This window comes from Pseudophryne corroboree, chromosome 9 (genome assembly GCF_028390025.1).
Source record: "Pseudophryne corroboree isolate aPseCor3 chromosome 9, aPseCor3.hap2, whole genome shotgun sequence".
Classification (NCBI taxonomy): Eukaryota; Metazoa; Chordata; class Amphibia; order Anura; family Myobatrachidae; genus Pseudophryne; species Pseudophryne corroboree.
Window position 1 is genome coordinate 84,440,223 of NC_086452.1, and position 21,679 is coordinate 84,461,901.

The window sequence follows — 21,679 nt, forward strand, 5'->3', positions numbered from 1 at the left end:
CTAATTCAGACCTGATGGCAGCAGCAAATTTGTTCTCTAATGACCAAAACCATGTGCACCTCAGGTGGGGCAGATGTAACATGTGCAGAGAGAGTTAAATTTGGGTGGTGTGTGTTCAAACTGAAATCTAAATTGCAGTGTAAAAATAAAGCAGCCAGTATTTACCCTGCACAGAAACAAAATAATCCACCCACATCTAACTCTCTGCACGTTATGTCTGCCCCCTCTGCAATGCACATGGTTTTGCCCATTAGAGAACAAATGTGCTGCTGCAATCAGATCTGAATTAGGCCCTTTGTCTTGCCTTGAGCTATATTGCAAATAGTACATGCGTGAGTCGGTAAGGCCACATAGTATATCTATAATGGGCGCAGGATGCATCCATTTCCGATCCGCTCTGTCAGTCCCTGCATTGGTTACCGGTTTTCTACCGTGTCAAATATAAAATACTTTTACTTACATACAAGGCTATTAACCAAACTGCACCATCATACATCTCCTCACTCATCTCAAAATATCTCCCTACCAGACCTCTCCGCTCTGCACAAGATCTGCGTCTCTCATCCACATGTATTACCTGTTCCCACTTAAAATTACAGGACTTTACCCGGGCTTCACCCACTCTGTGGAATGCCCTCCCACGCACAATAAGACTCTCCACTAGTCTCCAAACCTTTAAACGTTCTCTAAAAACTCATCTCTTCAGACAAGCCTACCAAATTTCAGACCCACACACATAACCTTAACAGCTTCCCTATCAAGTTACATCCCCTCTGTACAGTCCACATAAACTCACATTTTGTCTTCCAACATTGCTGGGTGATCATATCATATACAACCCATTAAGAACCTAGCAGCCTGGGAAACCATTATGTAACAGGTAGCATCTATCCTTGTGTATCAATGCCTATTTCCCTATAGATTGTAAGCTTGCGAGTAGGGCCTTCCTACCTCTGTCTGTCTGTCTGTCTGTCTGTCTTTGCCCAGTTTTGTTCTATAATTGTTGTTCTAATTGTAAAGCGCAACGGAATATGCTGCGCTATATAAGAAACTGCTAATAAATAAATAAATAAATAATACATTTCTTCAGTACCAACCTTTCCTGAGTTCCATATCAGCAGTGGCAGCGCTGCACAAATCACAAAACAAATGGTGCAGCTGCTGTTCATTTAGTGCATGCGCAGTAGAAAAATCACCAGTAAAATGGCTACCAAGCCATTTCTCTGAAGACCTGCGCATGCGCAGTAGACTCAGGCACAGTGCCAGAGTCTACTCACTAATACGCTGTGCTGCCCGCTAGTGAGAAGGGAGACTGCACATGGGCCCCCTACTCTCTTAATATGCCCCTGCATACAAAGGCAGTCTTACCAGTTTTGAACTGCGCATGCATGGTCCTATCTGCTCGCACATGTGCAAAACGCTGCGTGGAAATGGCATTATCCTATCAGGGCCAAGCTTAGGAATGTATTCTATTCTGGAGCTTGGCAAATCTGACAATTTCAGAGCCCCCATGGCCTGTTAGGATAACGCCATTTCCAGTCGGCATTATCCTATAGTAGCCTAGGGGCTACAAATGTGAATATTTTTACAGAGAGGTCGCGCATGTGCAGTGTCACCGGTGACCTGAACCAGGAAGCAGTCTGATAGTGTTACGTTATCACATTGCTCTTCGCCAAGACTGGGTCTTATAGGAGCATGAGAAACTTTGTAAATTTGTGTGAAAAATATTTATCACATGTGCATTAAAACTGCGTATAGTACTAAATATGCCCTCTTTGTATATTTGGGACTATGAGAAATTAGTTTTTCTACATAATGGGGGTAATTTCAAGTTGATCGCAGCAGGACATTTTTTAGCAGTTGGGCAAAACCATGTGCACTGCAGGGGAGGCAGATATAACATGTGCAGAGAGAGTTAGATTTGGGTGGGTTATTTTGTTTCTGTGCAGGGTAAATACTGGCTGCTTTATTGTTACACTGCAATTTAGATTGCAGATTGAACACACCACACCCAAATCTAACTCTCTCTGCACATGTTACATCTGCCCACCTGCAGTGCACATGGTTTTGCCCAACTGCTAACCAAATTCCTGCTGCGATCAACTTGGAATTACCCCCAATAGGCGGTGTCTACAGTATATATATATTTTCAGAACAGAATTATACTGACATAATCATGGAAGTAAAGTGACATTTTTTGGTTTCAGCTTTTCTTTTTCTATTTCCCGCCCAAGGGAATAAAATACTTTTATACAAGTTGTTCTTCCACAGCTAGTGGCCCTTTTCGGCAAGGCTCTCTGGAGACCTCAGGCCATGTAGCTAGTTCCAGCTGTCAGGGGACAGGACAGCTGTTTGCCTCCAAATTGCCCTAAAACACACTGAACCCTTCTCTTATAACTCTTGTTTGGCTTCCTCCATCCAAACACATAAAAAGTTAATTTCGTACAGGAGAGCAGTATATTTCAAGCTTTGAAACAGGAGTAAAGGAGACAGAAGGAAAAACTTTACAGAAATTATGATGGAATAGCAGTTGTGGCAGGCACTTATATAATCAGGGCCATAAGTAGGGTGATGCTATATGTGCCAACACAGAGGGCACCGCAAAGCAGGGGGTGCTATTCTGCAGCACCTGTCAATTTTCTGTATTTATTAATCTCACTTGCAACATGTTTCTCTTTAATTCTAAGCATCACCTGACACCTTTCCCCTTTCCCGTCTCTAAGCACTAACTCCTTTATTTAAGGTACACATTTCAAGACCCTCTCATACTGTCCGCATAGGAGCAAATAGCTCCATGAGTAATGTGTCTGACTGCAATATGGAAGGCCATGGGTTAGAAACCTGGGTATGACAGTATTTTAAAATGTGTGCTTTAAATAAAGGAGGATGTGACTGAAGGTCCTGGGTATGACTGCTAATAAATATGTGATTTAAATAAAAGATAATTTAACTAAATGACAAAGAGCTCTCAAATTAAGTTCAAAATGATAGTATAAGAGGGTTGGCGTCCAAATCCATTTTCTTGGGAGCATTCTGTAAGTATAGGCGTTCTATAAATGTATATATATAATGTGTGAAGAGGCATCATAGCAAGTTCTTTCACTGGGTGCCAGTGCTCTCCTTATGTTCCTGTTTAAAAAATATGGGGGAGGGGGACACCAATGATTTTTGCTGGCCCAGGGCACTAAAATGTCTAGTTACGGCTCTGTATGTAATAAAAAGAAATCAAGATTGAGTACGCCAAACATACAGTATTGTTGTTAAGGAAATAAATGGAATAGCACAGGCTAAAAGTGAAGAGCGGATGGATCTGTCTGGTTTTCATCTAACCACACAATTGAAGAATGAATTGCACAGAGCTGCGGTGGGCTGGAGACATTAATACATTTTCAGGCCTATCATAGGACTATGGGCCTGATTCTGAGTTGGGAGCAAAGCAAATAAGAGCAAGTAACTTTACACCTGGATAAAACCATGCTGCACTGTGGGGGTATATTTACTAAAGTGCTGGTTTTTACAAGTGGAGATGTTGCCCATAGCAACCAATCAGATTCTAGCTTTGATCCTCTAAAGCAGGCATTCACAATCTCGGTCCTCAAGGGACACTAACAGTCCAAGTTATAGTGATATCCTTGCTTGAGCACAGGTGACTTCATTAGTACCTCCGTTAATTAGTACCTCCGTAAATAACCATATGCGCTCAAGTCTGGATATCACTAAAACCTGACTGTTAATGTGCCTCGAGGATCGAGGTTGGAACTGACTAACCTAGCAGGTGAAAGATACTGTAAATAATAAGTAGAATCAAATTGGTTGCTATGGGCAACATCTCCACTTCTAAAGACCCACACTTTAGTAAATATACCCGCATGTGGAGCAGATTTAAAATGTGCAGAAGGATTTAGATTTGGAACTATAATGTCCAAACTCAGATCTAAGTTGCAGTTTAAAAATAAAACTGTTAAGTATTTGTAGGCTACATGCAAAAGCTGCCAGTATTTACCCTGCATGTTCAAAAAGAAATGCAATTACACCACTGGCATTGCAACATGGGGGGATAATTCAGACCTGATCGCTGGGCTGCTAATTTTGCTGTCCTGCGTTCAGATAGTCACCGCCCAATGGGAGTGTACATTCGCCCCGTGCCAGTGTGCGATCGCATGTGTTTGCAGAGCTGCAAAAATCCAGTGTGTGCACTCTGTGCGCAGCCCAGGACTTACTCTTACAGTGCGATGAGAACAGGCTAATCGGTCTGAATCGGGCCCATGGTTTGCACAGGTACACAGGTTCTATTCCCAACTCAGAATTAGGCCCTATATTCCACCCAGGGTAATCCTATGCAGCGCGCCCAAGATGGCTGCCTCACCCAGTACATGTGAGGGTGAAATACACAACCCGTAGAAGTTATTACCCAAAATGGCTACACCAATCATGCATTATGCTTACTGTGAGCTCAAGGTTTTCATTCTATATCTCTGCAACTTGCCTATTGCTGTATTACTTACATCTTCTGTATTACAGGCATTGTTTTTGATTTCTGTAAAACTCTTTGAGTCCTGCTGGAGAAAGAGCACTTTATAAATAAAAATATTATTATTATTATATACAAAGGTTGGGCTAGGTAAAAATATGGAAACCTCCATATTTCCTCTCCAGGTAAGGGTACAACTGGAGACTACAAACCTCTTCATCGAATTTAGAAGACTCTATTTCAAACCTGCTTAATAAACAGGAAAAGCAGCAGGCACTTTGGCCCTCCCATACCTGCTCACCCGGAGCCGGCCTTAGGCATAGGCAAACTAGGCAAATGCCTAGGGCATTTGGTATGCTTAGGTGCACCAGCAGCTTCTGCTGATTAAAATGATATGCGGCATGCCTATATTCTGTGTGTGACTACGGCTGTATCTGCATACGAAATGCTACGTTGTGTGTATTCCTGGAAATCAATGTAATGTAGCATTTCGTATGCAGATACAGCCGCAGTCGCACACAGAATATAGACATGCCGCATATAATTTTAATCAGCAGAAGCTGCTTGTGCATCCTAGCCACATAGTAATGCAAATAAGATGCATTTTCATAAACAAAAGGCGCCCGACGTTAGTAGAGCTGCCAGCTGACTCATGCCAGGCATTTCCTGCAGAACTAGTGGCAGTGCTAGGGGGCACCAGCCAAAATCTTGCCTAGGGCATCATATTGGTTAGGGCCGGCTCTGTGCTCACCAGACAACATGATTGTAAGGATATCTTTGAGGTAGTCTTGCAGTTCATACTTAAGGGGCAAATATACACTGCTGTCCCCCTCTCATCTCCTTGCCTATGGCTATTTGGCTTAGGTTACAATACTGCATCCAAGGGAGTAGACCTCTAATCCCTACTACAAATTATATATAAAAGCAAACCTATGGTAACATCCAACATCATCTATATATTAATAGCAGAAGGACAACTTTTGAGTAACATATTTCTATGATGCCGCTGATGGTATGTGGTTAGAGTCCCGACTGTCGGGATCCTGGCGGTCGAAATCCTCGACTGCCAGCCAAAAACTCCACTTGGGTGGTGGTCCACGCTCGCCACGAATGAAGCATGGTGAGCGCAGTAAGCCCGTGAGGGGATACGCTGCAATCAAGGTCGGGATTCCGGTGTCTGTATTTCGACCGCCAGGATCCTGTCATTCGGGAAATCATACTGATCCCCCGTTGACATGCTGTATACCAAATTAAAGGTCTAGAAACTGTGACAGTTGGCGAACTCTGCCTATGCACCTGGAACATGTGACCTGCTGGGTGGTCTGGAAACTGTGACAGTTATTTGCAAACACCCACTAAGCAAACCTTTAGAACTGGACAAATCAGCTAGTTATTTTTATTATTGTTGTTGTTCCTTATATAACACATTTTGTTTATATAGTATTTTAATCGTTCCTACAGTATTTTCTGAACTGTGAGAGGGAATCTGGAGCACACAGAGCAAACACAGGGTGACATACAAACTCCACACATAGAGTTTATGAATGAAACCCATGACTCAAGCTCTATGAGGCTGCAATTTGCTACCCTGCTGGAAAAAAAATACATACATACATATCTGCGCATGTGGTGTGGGTATAAACTAACTATTTGTGCCCATTCACAGAGATGTGCTCAGCTCAGACTCATACCCTTAAGGCCAGCATTCAATTACCTACAGTAAATTACCATGTGTGTATAATGGAGGTAGCCGCAGGCATTAAAGCTCGAGGCTATTCAACTGGACTCCCGATTTCTCCCGATAACCTTGTTAACGCCGGTTAACAAGTAGAGTGTTAACAGGTGTTAACACACAGAATCTATAAATTCACTGTTTCGTGAATTAACAGGGTCGAGGCAGCTGTTGATCAACTGTTTGTCAGGGATTTCTTTTTCAACACGCTAACACGATAGCGCCTGGCTTTGGGGCTAATTGAACAGCCCCAAGGGAACAATTAATGATTAATTTAATCCATGATAATCTACCGCTCCTAAATGAAATCTGTCTTTAGACTGTAACATTCTGAATCGATGTCTGGTTTCAGGTTCTTCCAACAGGATATTTGTTGACTAATCTATCTATCTATCTATCTATCTATCTATCTATCTATCTATCTATCTATCTATCTATCTATCTATCTATCTATCTATCTATCTATCAGTAATTGTTTAAATTTGAAAATACAACTGACATCTATCAAAAACTATAAATGGTAAATTCTGTAGTACTGGAATGTTTTAGACTCACCCACTATCTCCTGTTCCAACAGAAAACCAGTTTGGAGTTCTATATTGACATACACGCCCATTCCACCATGATGAACGGCTTCATGTATGGAAATATCTTTGAGCAGGATGCGCTATTTCAGAGACAGGCCATATTTCCTAAGCTGCTCTGTCGGAATGCTGAAGACTTTTCCTTTGTAAGTATACAAATTGTGCTTTGTATAAAAAGGTGATCATTCACAAGAGTAATAGCAGTCTGTGTGATGCTTGGTTAGGAGTTCAGAGTGGAGGCAGCCGTGTTATGTATAAACCAGTGGTTCTCAAACTGTGTGCATGGCAGCCTGGGGTGCCTCAGGACACTTGCAGGGGTGCCTTGGGTTGGTGGTCCAGTATTATTTATGGTCAGATGTGATAGGCAAAACCAGAGCTGGTGACTGCCAATCATAAAATATACGGACAAACAGAAAAAAATATTGTCCCTCATCTCATAACTGAACCTAAGGATGACATATAAACACAATTTACTAAATGAAATATTTATTTCTACATTTCTCATTAAGAAACTTTTGGCCTAGAGGTGCCGTGAAAAAAGTTCTGATACTCTAGGGCACCGTGATTCAAAAAAGTTTGGGAACCACTGGTCAAAACCAATAAGACTGTAGCCAAGCAGAGATATAAGTTCTTCTTTGTGAAATTGATAAAGTATGTTGCATTATCAGATGGCTGCTATCACTGAGTACAACTCTAACCAGGTTTGCAGGTATGGGGTACAAGGGGAGGGACTTGTACTAGCCCCACATACTCCTATGGACCCTGACCTTTCAGGAGCCCTCTGAGTCCAGCCCAGGTTCTGACGGCCGCCTCCTGCACTGAATACATGAGAATTGTTTTTGTGTGTATTACACAATAAGTGTGACATCATGACATTGCGCAGCTGAACAGCAGATGAGCCGCAACGCCACGATGGGGGTGAGACTGAAAATAGAGAGACAGAAGGGGATAAGGCTGTACAGACATGGGAAGAAGGTGTGGAGGAAACATGTCGGATGAGCAAATTGCTGACCAGCCTGTACCAACAGGGAGGGATGAGTGTAATATGCCCCAAGATTTTTGTTGCCGGACCTGACTCTAACCTTATTACAGAACTTTATTTTTTTAATTTGCCAAGAACAAGGAAAACACATGCTAGGTACAGTACAGTTTATGCTATTCCTCTGTTTTCTGTTCTGGACCTCAGTTATATCATACCCTCCTTTTGTTACTAGGCCATGCCCCAAAGCTAGTGTATTGTGAGAGGAATAAGGGGATCATGAGATGTGAAATCATACATGTAGTTCTATTATAAGCATATTATTATGTATTTATCTCTAAGGGGTAGATATTTCATACCATTTTCACATTATATTAGTTTCACTGAAATGTATTAAATGGCTTTTGGAGCACTATTGGGAAAACTCCTCCAAATGCTGTCATTCACATGTCTGTTTAGTAATCAGATCTCATTTCCCATACTTGTAATGGGAAATGTGATCTGGCCAAATTGACTACAAACAAAAACCAAATGTGAAAAAATACCGGAAGGAGCCCTGTAATAATAACAACGCTATATGGATAATACAATCCACAGTCCCCTCCGATTCCAGTCTCCATTCTCACTCTGACAAAAAGAGCAGAGTCAGGAGCCGATGCCAGACATCAGGCTGATCACCGCTGGAAAAAAAAATTCTATTACATTTACTGACATCCTCCCCTGGTGCGGTGATAGGTGTCCTCCATGCCTCCGGTCATCTGATCGCCGGCTTCCTGTACTGTGACCCTGGTCATCTGAACCAGCATTTACAGCAGACATCAGATGACAGGGTCACAGTGCAGTAAACTGGCGATCAGATGACCGGAGCCAGGGGAGCGCACTGGTATACTGATCACTGGGCAGAAGGTGGGGGGGAGTTACTCAGCAGCGGTGGTGCATATGCAGCACATAAGAGTATTTTTTGTGAAAAACACCCCAAGAAGGCTATGGATTCGCAGGGACATAGATGTCTTGCAAGCTATGTCCCCTCCACAAGTGCACATACCCCCCAGCACATGCCTATTCTCAGTGCTGGGGGCCCCGGGCCACTGATGACTGGCACTGTGCCCATGTAAAGCCTTTATCAATCAGCCTTTTTGTAAAGCAGCTCCCCAAAATTTCCCCAACCATAGCTGGATACAGTGTGTTGCACAGTGCACTATACTTTGGGACATACAGTTAAATATTAGCGGGTTACAGTGCAGGTTGAACACAGTGCAGGTTGGATACAGTGTGGGTTAGAGTGCAGGACACACAATGCGGGTCAGATACAGTGCAGGTCGGATACAGTGCAGGTCAGAAACAGTGCAGGTTGGATACAGTACGGGACACACAATGTGGGTCGGATACAGTGCATGTTACAGTGCAGGATGAATATAATGCAGGTAAGATACAGTGCAGTTGAGATACAGTAAGGGTCGAATACAGTGCGTGTTGGATACAGTGCAGGTTACAGTGCAGCTGAGATACAGTGTTGGTTGGATTCAGTGTGAGTCATATACAGTGCAGTTTACAATTCAGGTCATATACAGTGTTGGTTGGATTCAGTGTGAGTCAGATATAGTGCATGTTACAGTGCAGGTCAGATACAGTGTGGGTTGGACACAGTGCAAGATGGATACAGTGTGGACACACAGTGCCGGTCGGATACAGTGCGGCTTGGATAGAGTGTGGGTCGGAAACAGTGCAGATTACAGTACGGATTGGATACAATGTGAGTCAGATACAATGCAGGTTATAGTGCAGGTCAGATACAGTGTGGGTCGGACACAGTTTGGGTCGGCTACAGTGCGGGTCGAATACTGGGAAGGATGGATACAGGGCATGTTGGAAACATTGTGGGTCTGATACATTGTGGGGAGACATGCCAGCTGTAGCCTAGAATTAATAGCGCACTTACTTTGACAGCAGGCAGGAGGGTCCCGCCGATGGTAAATGCCCCCGTGTCTGTGAGGATGATGATGGACCGGGCACTACAGTGTACACAGCGCTCTCTCAGTGCCTGCCATGCTTGGGTTGTGTGTGGCAGCAGCAGCCTCTGGGTAGACGAGAATCCAGGGATCCATTGACTGAGAGCTGTGAGAACAGTTCTCTCATCCAATCAGCAGTCAGTCCATTGATTTAAAAATTTTGAAATTGGTGCCCAAACCCAAAACTCATGAGATCCGAGATCAGACACCAGAAAGATGATGTTTTGCTTTGTTTCCGGATGTGAGGAAGGCGGGGAGATCCAAGTCCTGATCCACTTGGATTGGGTAAATTTGGGTGGGATCAGTTCTCTAAGAACCAAGCCTACTCATCTCTAGTTATTAGTAGTAATGTACAGATCAGCTGAGGTCCAGTTTGTGTTACTTTGGAGGCGATATATCAAACGTTCTAAAGAGCTCACATGGAGATGTGGCTCCAAGCAACCAATCAACTTCTAGCTGTTATTTATCAAGTACAACCTATTGTGGCAGGGACAGCATGATTCCACATGAAGTTAATGTGCAGCGGCAGGCTTTTGCAGGATTAGAGCAGTAGCAACAGGTCTCATGGAATCCAGTCCGGGTTTTGGCTGGGTCTGTTGTAAGCCTCAGCTGGGCTAATTACTACAACTTGTCTTCTACTTTTAAAAATGTGTTTGTTCAGTAGGTCTTGCTTTTGACTGCGAACCAATTGCCCATATGATAGGACTGTGGTGTGGGGTTATGTTAGGAGCCATTTGGAATTGTTATACCAACAGTATTGGAAAGAATGTATCCTGTTGTGCTGACTGCTGCTTTAAAACAGCCTGTGAAACTTGACCTGCAAAACCTGCATGCAATTGTTTAACCTGCCTGAGGTGGAATAATGTTTGTTAGACTATACTCCGTCTATGTGGTTCTATCACACTATAAAATGATAGTGAGAACTTTATTGGTTTCTAAGGCCATTTCCTCTGCCCATCCTCTTCAGAATGTTTGGTACATGTCCCCCTTTGCGTGCAAAATATTGAGAAGATCTGAGAAGTTGCATTTAAAGATTGGTGGTGTTTTCTGTTTTCTTTTATTATTGTTCATCAGAACTTCTAATAATCACAATACTAAGGAGAAAACAAATTCTGAAGGTCATTCCGACATAAAACAGCAGAGTCTGCCAACTTCTGGAGACGTAATAAAAAGAGCCATTTGCCTGATGGAAATAGTAATAGAAGTGTTCTCATCAATGAGGCAGGCATACAGTAAATGGTTTTATTTCACTGTTTGCAGTATTGCAGAGGCTTCTATACAGAGCCAGTGAAAAACAATAATACTGTAATTATAGTGACTGTTTAATGCACCCATCTTGCTGATTACATTCCTTCCTACATCCAGGAGCAATATAAGTCCTACTGTGGGATCTCTGACAATCTTCACTGTATATTTTCCATATTATCAACATTACTATTTTTATTGACTAGTACATGGAAAATTGACCTTTATCTCCCAAAAGAAATATACTTGCTGTTTCTATAGAGAGAATAAATGATAAGCAAAAATCTAAATGGCATGGCCAGATTTACCGTAATTATAGTGGCCAGTTACTCTAGAACGACTTGGAATAACTAGCATTGGGGTGTTATTCTGGGCAGGGTCTTAGCTCGGCTCTCTGGTGTGTGTGTCAGCGAGTGCAAACACGGAGATAGAATCATTGTACTTAGTTTTCAATGCCAGAAGAATTGACCTGTGAAGGATGTTCATTTGTGTACAGAAAGTACTGTATGTTGAAAGAAGAGTGCGCTAATGCGCAGACTCCAGTCTTCCTGTTCTCCAGGGAGGCTTCATGACCTATCCCAAGATGGCCATCAAGATCAATATTAGTTTGTGCAGGGGCCATCCTGTCTTTACTGCGTGGAGTGACATGATGGGAGACAGGAGTCTCCTGCTTAGGTCCTCTGAGAAGCATGGTTAATACCTGCTAGATAGCTGTTCCAGTATCCACTTAGGTTCCCCTTCCCCGGTATACTCACCGCCTGGTATGAAATCCCACTACGCTAAAGACCAATAGAAAGCTATAATCTCTCCTCACTGTTCTTTACTTGGTTCTTCATATTGGTTTACAATGTGTGCCCCCCCCCCCCCCCCCCCACACACACACACACCCCTGCACTGCTCTCTGCTTGTGACTTTCTATTGGTCACAGTATAACCTCCCTTACATTGCTCTTTGCATATGGCATATGGCTTATTATTCGTCCACAATATGATATTCATATACTCAGTACTGGTACCTGACACACTGTAAACTTTGTACAATTTAGTTCTATATATTTTTTGTAATCCTCCCTTGGTCTCTTGTTCCACCAGCTTCTTCCACCCTAAATAGCAAACTTAGCTCATATCGCAGTCAACATCACAGCGAAACCCTTTCCAACATGCAGAGTCGGCAACAGAAATCTGATAACCCAGTACACTTATATTTTCCTTGTAATCCTGCCAGTTGTGATCCTCCCTGTGTTACCTACCACCCCACCTGTGTATCTCTAGCACCATCACTCCTGTCACTCCAGCACCATCCCACCTGTGTCTCCAGCACTCTTCCATTGTGTCACTCCAGCACCACCCCCTCTATCTCCTTAGCGCACCATCCACCCTGTGTCTCTCCAGCACCATATCTAGTGTCTCTCCAGCACCATCCACCCTGTGTCTCTCCAGCACCATATCTAGTGTCTCTCCAGCACCATCCACCCTGTGTCTCTCCAGCACCATATCTAGTGTCTCTACAGCACCATCCACCCTGTGTCTCTCTAGCATCATATCTAGTGTCTCTCCAGCACTATCCACCCTGTGTCTCTCCAGCACCATATCTAGTGTCTCTCCAGCACCATCCCTCCTGTGTCTCTCCAGCACCATATCTAGTGTCTCTCCAGCACCATCCCACCTGTCTCCAGCACTCTTCCATTGTGTCACTCCAGCACCACCCCCTCTATCTCTTTAGCGCACCATCCACCCTGTGTCTCTCCAGCACCATATCTAGTGTCTCTCCAGCACCATCCCTCCTGTGTCTCTCCAGCACCATATCTAGTGTCTCTCCAGCACCATCCACCCTGTGTCACTCCAGCACCACCCCCTCTATCTCTTTAGCGCACCATCCACCCTGTGTCTCTCCAGCACCATATCTAGTGTCTCTCCAGCACCATCCCTCCTGTGTCTCTCCAGCACCATATCTAGTGTCTCTCCAGCACCATCTCTCCTGTGTCTCTCCAGCACCATATCTAGTGTCTCTCCAGCACCATCCACCTTGTGTCTCTCCAGCACCATATCTAGTGTCTCTCCAGCACCATCCACCCTGTTTCTCTCCAGCACCATATCTAATGTCTCTTCAGCACCATCCCTCCTGTGTTTCTCCAGCACCATATCTAGTGTCTCTCCAGCATCATCCACCCTGTGTCTCTCCAGCACCATATCTAGTGTCTCTCCAGCACCATCCCTCCTGTGTCTTTCCAGCACCATATCTAGTGTCTCTCCAGCACCATCTCTCCTGTGTCTCTCCAGCACCATATCTAGTGTCTCTCCAGCACCATCCACCTTGTGTCTCTCCAGCACCATATCTAGTGTCTCTCCAGCACCATCCACCCTGTGTCTCTCCAGCACCATATCTAGTGTCTCTCCAGCACCATCCACCCTGTGTTTCTCCAGCACCATATCTAGTATCTCTCCAGCACCATCTCTCCTGTGTCTCTTCAGCACCATATCTAGTGTCTCTCCAGCACCATCTCTCCTGTGTCTCTTCAGCACCATATCTAGTGTCTCTCCAGCACCATCTCTCCTGTGTCTCTCCAGCACCATATCTAGTGTCTCTTCAGCACCATCCCTCCTGTGTCTCTCCAGCACCATATCTAGTGTCTCTCCAGCATCATCCACCCTGTGTCTCTCCAACACCATATCTAGTGTCTCTCCAGCACCATCTCTCCTGTGTCTCTCCAGCACCATACCTAGTGTCTCTCCAGCACCATCCACCCTGTGTATCTCCAGCACCATATCTAGTGTCTCTCCAGCACCATCCCTCCTGTGTCTTTCCAGCACCATATCTAGTGTCTCTCCAGCATCATCCACCCTGTGTCTCTCCAGCACCATATCTAGTGTCTCTCCAGCACCATCCCACCTGTCTCCAGCACTCTTCCATTGTGTCACTCCAGCACCACCCCCTCTATCTCTTTAGCGCACCATCCACCCTGTGTCTCTCCAGCACCATATCTAGTGTCTCTCCAGCACCATCCCTCCTGTGTCTCTCCAGCACCATATCTAGTGTCTCTCCAGCACCATCCACCCTGTGTCACTCCAGCACCACCCCCTCTATCTCTTTAGCGCACCATCCACCCTGTGTCTCTCCAGCACCATATCTAGTGTCTCTCCAGCACCATCCCTCCTGTGTCTTTCTGGTGCCACACTCTTTGTCTCTCCAGCCCTATGCCTCATAGCTCACTCCAGTGGCAGCCGATGCTTACTGTACTGTACCGTCGCTGTCTTCTGCCTGCTCCCTCTTTGCAGCCCTTTCCTTCAATAGTGTGACATCATAACGCAACGCATGTTGCGCTGCAATAAAAAAAAAACTTTTTTTGAGCCGATCTGCTTTAGGGCAATTGCCCCCTACTTCATGCCTGTGTCCTGCTGAATAGTGTGCTGGACTGGCAGGCGGGGGATTAGATGGAGCGGACTCTGCAGGCCTTCTTGCACCTGCCTTTAACCTGGCCTTCCCAGGAATTTAAAGGGTTGCAACTGTGCAAACATACTGTGGCTGACATAAAATAACAGGAAAAAAAAACCAAAAACATTTTTGCACATCAGGAATGTAAAAGATCCACAATGTTTGCAGATTTGAAATATGAAAATCTTTTAAACACATAAACAAATCCAATGAAAATATCTCAGGGAGAAATGGCTGGAATTTGCAAACTGTGTGTGCAGGCGTTTCCACATCAAGCCTTAATCATGCACCACACAGAAATAAAATGATTATGAAGCTAAGCTATTTCCATTAGCGAGCGCAGGTTGCTTCTGGGGCTGCCAGCCATCCACTGCGCCGACCATAATTGACTGTCTCCCAGCCTTAGCCAAGCTGAGAAACAATGTTCTATTAACCAGATAGACAGACTGAAAAGATTACTCTCCTTAAAGCATCTGTCAGCACTGATTGATTTACCAAGCACTGCGGACTGAAAAGGTTTCAAGTGCAGATACAATTTTGTAGGCATTTATCACACCAAACTATAAAGAAATCCAGATTATTTTAATAATGCACAGGGCTTTCAGATGCAAACCGGGCAGATCGAGTTAATAACTTGTTTGCTGTGAAATGGGATTCACTTTGGAGATGGTTTCATTTATCTGAATCTCCCCTAAATGGGTCACAGCTCAAAGGGATTTAGTTCTACGGCTTAAGAATTGAATTTGGGCTAAGCAACAGGTTCAGGAAATCAGGTTCTCCCTCACATACAGACAACTGGTGCCTGAAGGCCTGAGCTGCTACTGCCATATTCGCTACTCATTCAATTTGTTAAAAATATTTAGCTGTATCATAACATAATGTATTTAGTGCTAATACCAAATTTATTCACACACACACATACACACACACACACACACACACACACACACACACACACACACACACACGTCATATTATTATGACCACCAGCTAATAGCCAGTGTGACAACTGTGTACAACACGGGCAGCAGCTTGACGGGCTGAACTGTCATTTTAGATACACGTCTGGTACCCCCAGGGTCATTCTGACGGTGAGCTGCTCCACTGTAGTATGTTGGTCGGCCTTCGTAGCCAACGTTCACCTTTCACATCAATGGCATGTGGTGCTCCGCAGTTTCCACGTCGGTTATTCGCAGTGATGCCATTTGTCCAGTCACGATACACCGTTACCACAGCAGCACGCGAACAGTTCACAAACTGCGCTGTTTCAGAAATACTGCCACCATTGGCCCAAAAGACCATAATCATCCCTATTTACAACTCTGATAAATCACCCTTTTTACCCATGACGGTGCTGTGTGCAGACCACCTATCGCACACCTTATATACCCACCAAGCCAGCGCACGACACGTGATATACTTCATGGGCTACGCGCCGCCGATGTCAAATGTAGGAGGTGGTCATAATAATGTGCCTCGACCGTGTATATAACTTCACACAGTTGTTCAATAATACCTTGTATTTACACTTATTTTTCAAATCTATTTTTCTTATTTATTTTTCTGTTTATATGGCCTGAGGTCAGGTATCAGTGGTTCTACCACATTTGTGAACTAGCAGTCCCAGCTTGCCCTGCCACAAAGTTTAGTACAAATGAAACATGCAGGGCCCCCTAACCCTCTGTCTCTCAAACCTCTTTCATGCCACAAACAAACATGTATACAGATACACGCCGACAGACAGGCTCACACAGGAGATAATTAAATTCTCATTGATGTGTGGCTGTGATGTGTGGCTGCATACATTACTCAGAGTAACGATAGACCAACATTGCTCATTTTACGCACCATGGGGGTAATTCTGAGTTGGTCGCAGCAGCAAGTTTGTTAGCAGTTGGGCAAAACCATGTGCACTGCAGGGGGGACAGATATAACATTTGCAGAGAGAGTTAGATTTGGGTGGGTTATTTCGTTTCTGTGCAGGGTAAATACTGGCTGCTTTATTTTTACACTGCAATTTAGATTTCAGTTTGAATACACCCCACCCAAATCTAACTCTCTCTGCACATGTTATATCTGTCCCACCTGCAGTGCACATGGTTTTGCCCAACTGCTAACAAATTTGCTGCTGGGATCAGCTCAGAATTAGGCCCTATGAGGGTTCAACTTAAAAATGATGATGCTGCAATCACGATTTGCCACTATTTCGAGCATTCAGCATTTCCACAATATTCCAATATCCAGGAATATGGCTCTATCATTAAAGGACCAGTCTGTGGCATATTAGAAAAATTCCAGGGTTAGACATCTGCTGAGGAGCTGTTGCTTAGTCTTGAATACATCAGTGCAAGGTGAGTTAGCTTCCACCTTGCAGTGTCTCTAAGCCTGATTCAGAAGTAGATAAGTGTTTGGTGGGGATCTTTCATTGGCTGGCGGGTGTATGCCAGTATCAGGAAATGCATTGGAAGATGCACTTCCACTGGCCCCAGCGGCCGTGTACTATTAGACTTTCTGAAAAACCATGTGGTGCAGCTGATGTCCGCTCGATGGTGCAACTATTTGGGCACCACCATGGATTAGAATCACCACCCGTGGCTCTCAGTAGACAGCCTGTTGACTGCGGCATTAGCATAAATTTACAGTAGCGGTTGCAACAAAAGTTGCAGCCACGCTGCATTAGTGTACACCCCTGAATCAGGATGCCTTTTACCATCTGTGGTGTACAAGTGGCAGCTATTTTTCTAGAGACCAAAATTTCACTGAGACCTATGTACTGTAAATAACCTATGTACTGGAGACAAACTGTGGTGGTTGAAGTAGAAAACTATCAATGAAGTAGGAATGGCCATCAAATGGTTCACCATTGATTGTCTCCAATAATGGTGCCATCAATAGCAAGGAACCATTGAAGGAAAACCATGGATGGTTTGAACCATCGATGGTCATGGCTGCTGAGGGTCACAGTAGTGCAGTGTGCAAAATGAGAAAAGGGGGGGAAGCTTTGCGAGCACCTGAAAAACACTATTGCTACATCTCTACCATAAATGGTGGAGAAACATTGGGGGTGATTCCGAGTTGTTCGCTCGCTAGCTGCTTTTAGCAGCATTGCACACGCTAAGCCGCCGCCCTCTGGGAGTGTATCTTAGCATAGCAGAATTGCGAACGAAAGATTAGCAGAATTGCGAATAGAAATTTCTTAGCAGTTTCTGAGTAGCTCCAGACTGACTCAGCCATTGCGACCAGCTCAGTCCTTTTCGTTCCTGGTTTGACGTCAGAAACACACCCAGCGTTTCTCCAGCCACTCCTGCGTTTTGCAACTCGAACGCCTGAGTTTTTCCGCACACTCCCATAAAACGGCCAGTTTCCGCCCAGAAACACCCACTTCCTGTCAATCACACTACGATCAGCACAGCGATGAAAAAGCTTCGTTATGTCGTGAGTAAAATACCTAACTTTTGTGTAAAATAACTAAGCGCATGCGCTCTGCGAACCTTGCGCATGCGCAGTAAGCGACTAATCGCAGTATAGCGAAAATCGGCAACGAGGGAACAACTCGGAATGACTCCCTTTGTACATTTGTCATCGATCATTGGCAAATCATCGATGGTTGCTAACCATTGATGGTCGATAGTTATTTTTACAGTGAAGTATCAGATAGGATCACCGTCGTCAGGTCCTTAACAGCCCAGTACACTACAGTACAACTCTGATGCCTACCACCCAAAGTAATTACACAGATTGGGAGACAGAGGCTTGTAGACATACTATAAAAGGTATGCAGTTGAGTTGCCGGCAGTTGGGATCCCAGCGGTCAGGGTACCAACGCCGGGATCCCGACCACTGACAATGCCAACAGCCGGAATTCTGGCTAACGGGCTACTCCCACTCGTGGGTGTCCACGACACCCATAGAGTGGGAATACAACCTGTGGCAAGCACAGCGATCCACAAGGCTCTGCCTGCATACTGACGATCGGGATGCCGTTGTCAGTATACTGAAGGCCGGCGTCCTGATCGTCGGTAAATCCTACTGATCTCCTATAAAACTGAGTGGTACACCTGCTTGCGGAGCAAATCTTGTTTGTTTCCACACTGCACAAGTTCCAGAACTGAGCACAGGCACTTATGGGCAATGCAGTGTCGCAAAAGTCTGCACTTTCAGGGGTCACCCTGCCCTTTCTGCTTTGCTGTCATATTTGTCTATTATAACTGGTAACACTTTTTTTTAATGATTATAAGGATTATTGTAATATATTACCAAGATTTAAATTAATGTGCGCCCATTTTCAAGGTCAGAGGCGCATGCAATGTGGCTCCTGAAGCATATGAAGTTGCCTATCACTAGTATAGAGGTACTAGGCATAAGGAAAATCCTGCATCAGCCTACAATATTATTCTTATTATACTTGTACAAATCCTTCTTGGGTTTCTCGGTCATTGCCCTAATTAACATAGCAAATGACAGTATAATTTTAATCTCTACATCTACCAATAAAAACATAATAAACAAAATGTCAGTGGTTATAAACACAGCATTTGGATACATCGGAAGATTTATATAAACTGTACTTTGGTGGCTGAGCCAGACAGAAATGGGTAAGGGCCTAGGAGGTCATTCCGAGTCGTTCGCTCGGAAAATTTCTTCGCATCGCAGCGTTTTTCCGCTTAGTGCGCATGCGCAATGTCCGCACTGCGACTGCGCCAAGTAAATTTGCTATGAAGTTTGGATTTTTACTCACGGCTTTTTCTTCGCTCAGGCGATCGTAGTGTGATTGACAGGAAATGGGTGTTACTGGGCGGAAACAGGCCGTTTTATGGGCGTGTGGGAAAAAACGCTACCGTTTCCGGAAAAAACGCGGGAGTGGCTGGAGAAACGGAGGAGTGTCTGGGCGAACGCTGGGTGTGTTTGTGACGTCAAACCAGGAACGATAAGCACTGAACTGATCGCAGATGCCGAGTAAGTCTGAAGCTACTCTGAAACTGCTACGAGATGTGTAATCGCAATATTGCGAATACATCGTTCGCAATTTTAAGATGCTAAGATTCACTCCCAGTAGGCGGCGGCTTAGCGTGTGCAATACTGCTAAAATCGCCTTGCGAGCGAACAACTCGGAATGAGGGCCCTAATTCAGAACTGATTGCAGCAGCAAATTTGCTCCCTAATGAACAAAACAATGGGGGCAATTCCAAGTTGATCGCAGCAGGAAATTTTTTAGCAGTTGGGCAAAACCATGTGCACTGCAGGGGGGGGGGGGCAGATATAACATTTGCAGAGAGAGTTAGATTTGGGTGGGTTATTTTGTTTCTGTGAAGGGTAAATACTGGCTGCTTTATTTTTACACTGCAGTTTAGATTGCAGATTGAACTCACCACACCCAAATCTCTCTCTCTCTCTGCACGGGTGGTCTTCTGTTTGCCGGCGGTCGGGCTCCCGGCGCTCAGTATACCGGCGCAAGGAGCCCGACAGCCGGAATACCGACAATTATTTTCCCTCGTGGGGGTCCACGACCCCCATAGAGGGAGAATAAAATAGTGTGGCGCGCGTAGCGCGCCACCGTGCCCGTAGCGTGGCGAGCGCAGCGAGCCCGCAAGGGGCTCATTTGCGCTCGCCAAGCTGTCGGTAAGCCGGCGGTCGGGCTCCCGGCGCCGGGATGCTGGTCGCCGGGAGCCCGACCGCCGGCCAGCCGTAGTGAACCCCTCTGCACATGTTATATCTGCCTCCCCTGCAGTGCACATGGTTTTGCTCAACTGCTAACAAAGGTGGTCATTCCGAGTTGTTCGCTCGGTAATTTTCTTCGCATTGCAGCGATTTTCTGCTAATTGCGCATGCGCAATGTTCGCACTGCGACTGCGCCAAGTAAATTTGCTATGCAGTTAGGAATTTTACTCACGGCATTACGAGGTTTTTTCTTCGTTCTGGTGATCGTAATGTGATTGACAGGAAGTGGGTGTTTCTGGGCGGAAACTGGCCGTTTTATGGGAGTGTGTGAAAAAACGCTACCGTTTCTGGGAAAAACGCGGGAGTGGCTGGAGAAACGGGGGAGTGTCTGGGCGAATGCTGGGTGTGTTTGTGACGTCAAAACAGGAACGAAACTGACTGAACTGATCGCAGTTGCCGAGTAAGTGTGGAGCTACTCAGAAACTGCTAAGAAGTGTCTATTCGCAATTCTGCTAATCTTTCGTTCGCAATTTTACTGTGCTAAGATTCACTCCCAATAGGCGGCGGCTTAGCGTGTGCAAAAGCTGCTAAAAGCAGCTTGCGAGCGAACAACTCGGAATGAGGGCCAAAGTTCCTGCTGCGATCAACTCAGAATTACCCCCAATGTGCAGTGCAGGTGGGGCAGGTGTAACATGTGCAGAGTTAGATATGGGTGGGTTATATTGTTTCTGTGCAGGGTAAATACTGGCTGCTTTATTTTTAAACTGCAGTTTAGATTTCAGTTTGAACACACCCCACACAAATCTAACTCTCTCTGCACATCTTACATCTGCCCCACCTGCAGTGCACATGGTTTTGCCCATTAGAGAAAGAAATTGCTGCTGCGATCAGGTCTGAATTAGGCCCTGTGTCGGTCATAATTCATGGTCAGAGTGGCTTGTTTCTCATTTTATCATATTCACCAAGATCCACAAGCCATGACGTTGGTTACTAACCTAGAGGGGTCTTCAACATCCAAATACTGGTATCTGTCTTTATGTCCAGTCAAGTGTCGTGTGGTTGGGGCTGAGCCTATTTTTGGCTTCATCAATAATTCCTCCTTTGGATATAGTTTGGAGACTATAATGGGTTACATGTGTTATTTATCATTTCCAAACTACTACATATACAGGAGCCCCTAACATGGCATTGGCTCCTGTATATATGTACTATGGGGGAAATTCAGATCTGATCGCTGGGCTGCTAATTTTGCTGTCCAGCGATCAGATAGTCGCCGCCTCCACGGGGAGTGTAAATTTGCCATGCAAGTGTGCGATCGCATGTGTAGCTGAGCTGCAAAAATCCACTTTGTGCAGTCTGTGCAAAACCCAGGAGTTACTCCTTCAGTGCAAAGAGAACAGGCTGATCGGGGCCGGAGCTGACGTTAGACACCCTCCCTGAAAACGCTTGGGAACGCCAGCAATTTTCCGGACACTCCCTGTAAACGCTTAGTTGCCACCCACAAACGGCCTCTTCTTGTCAGTCACCTTGCGATCACCCGTGCGATCGGATTGGTCGCATCATCCCGTT

General features: G+C 45.0%; 1 protein-coding gene across 1 annotated transcript in view; it reads left to right on the plus strand.

Moving 5' to 3' along the window:
- AGBL4 (AGBL carboxypeptidase 4) overlaps window positions 1-21,679 on the plus strand; it is a 669,979-nt gene that overhangs the window by 310,414 nt on the left and 337,886 nt on the right. The window contains exon 5 of the mRNA XM_063941485.1: window positions 6,781-6,933. Within this exon, the coding sequence (XP_063797555.1) occupies window positions 6,781-6,933 (153 nt within the window). The remainder of the gene's footprint in view (window positions 1-6,780; window positions 6,934-21,679) is intronic.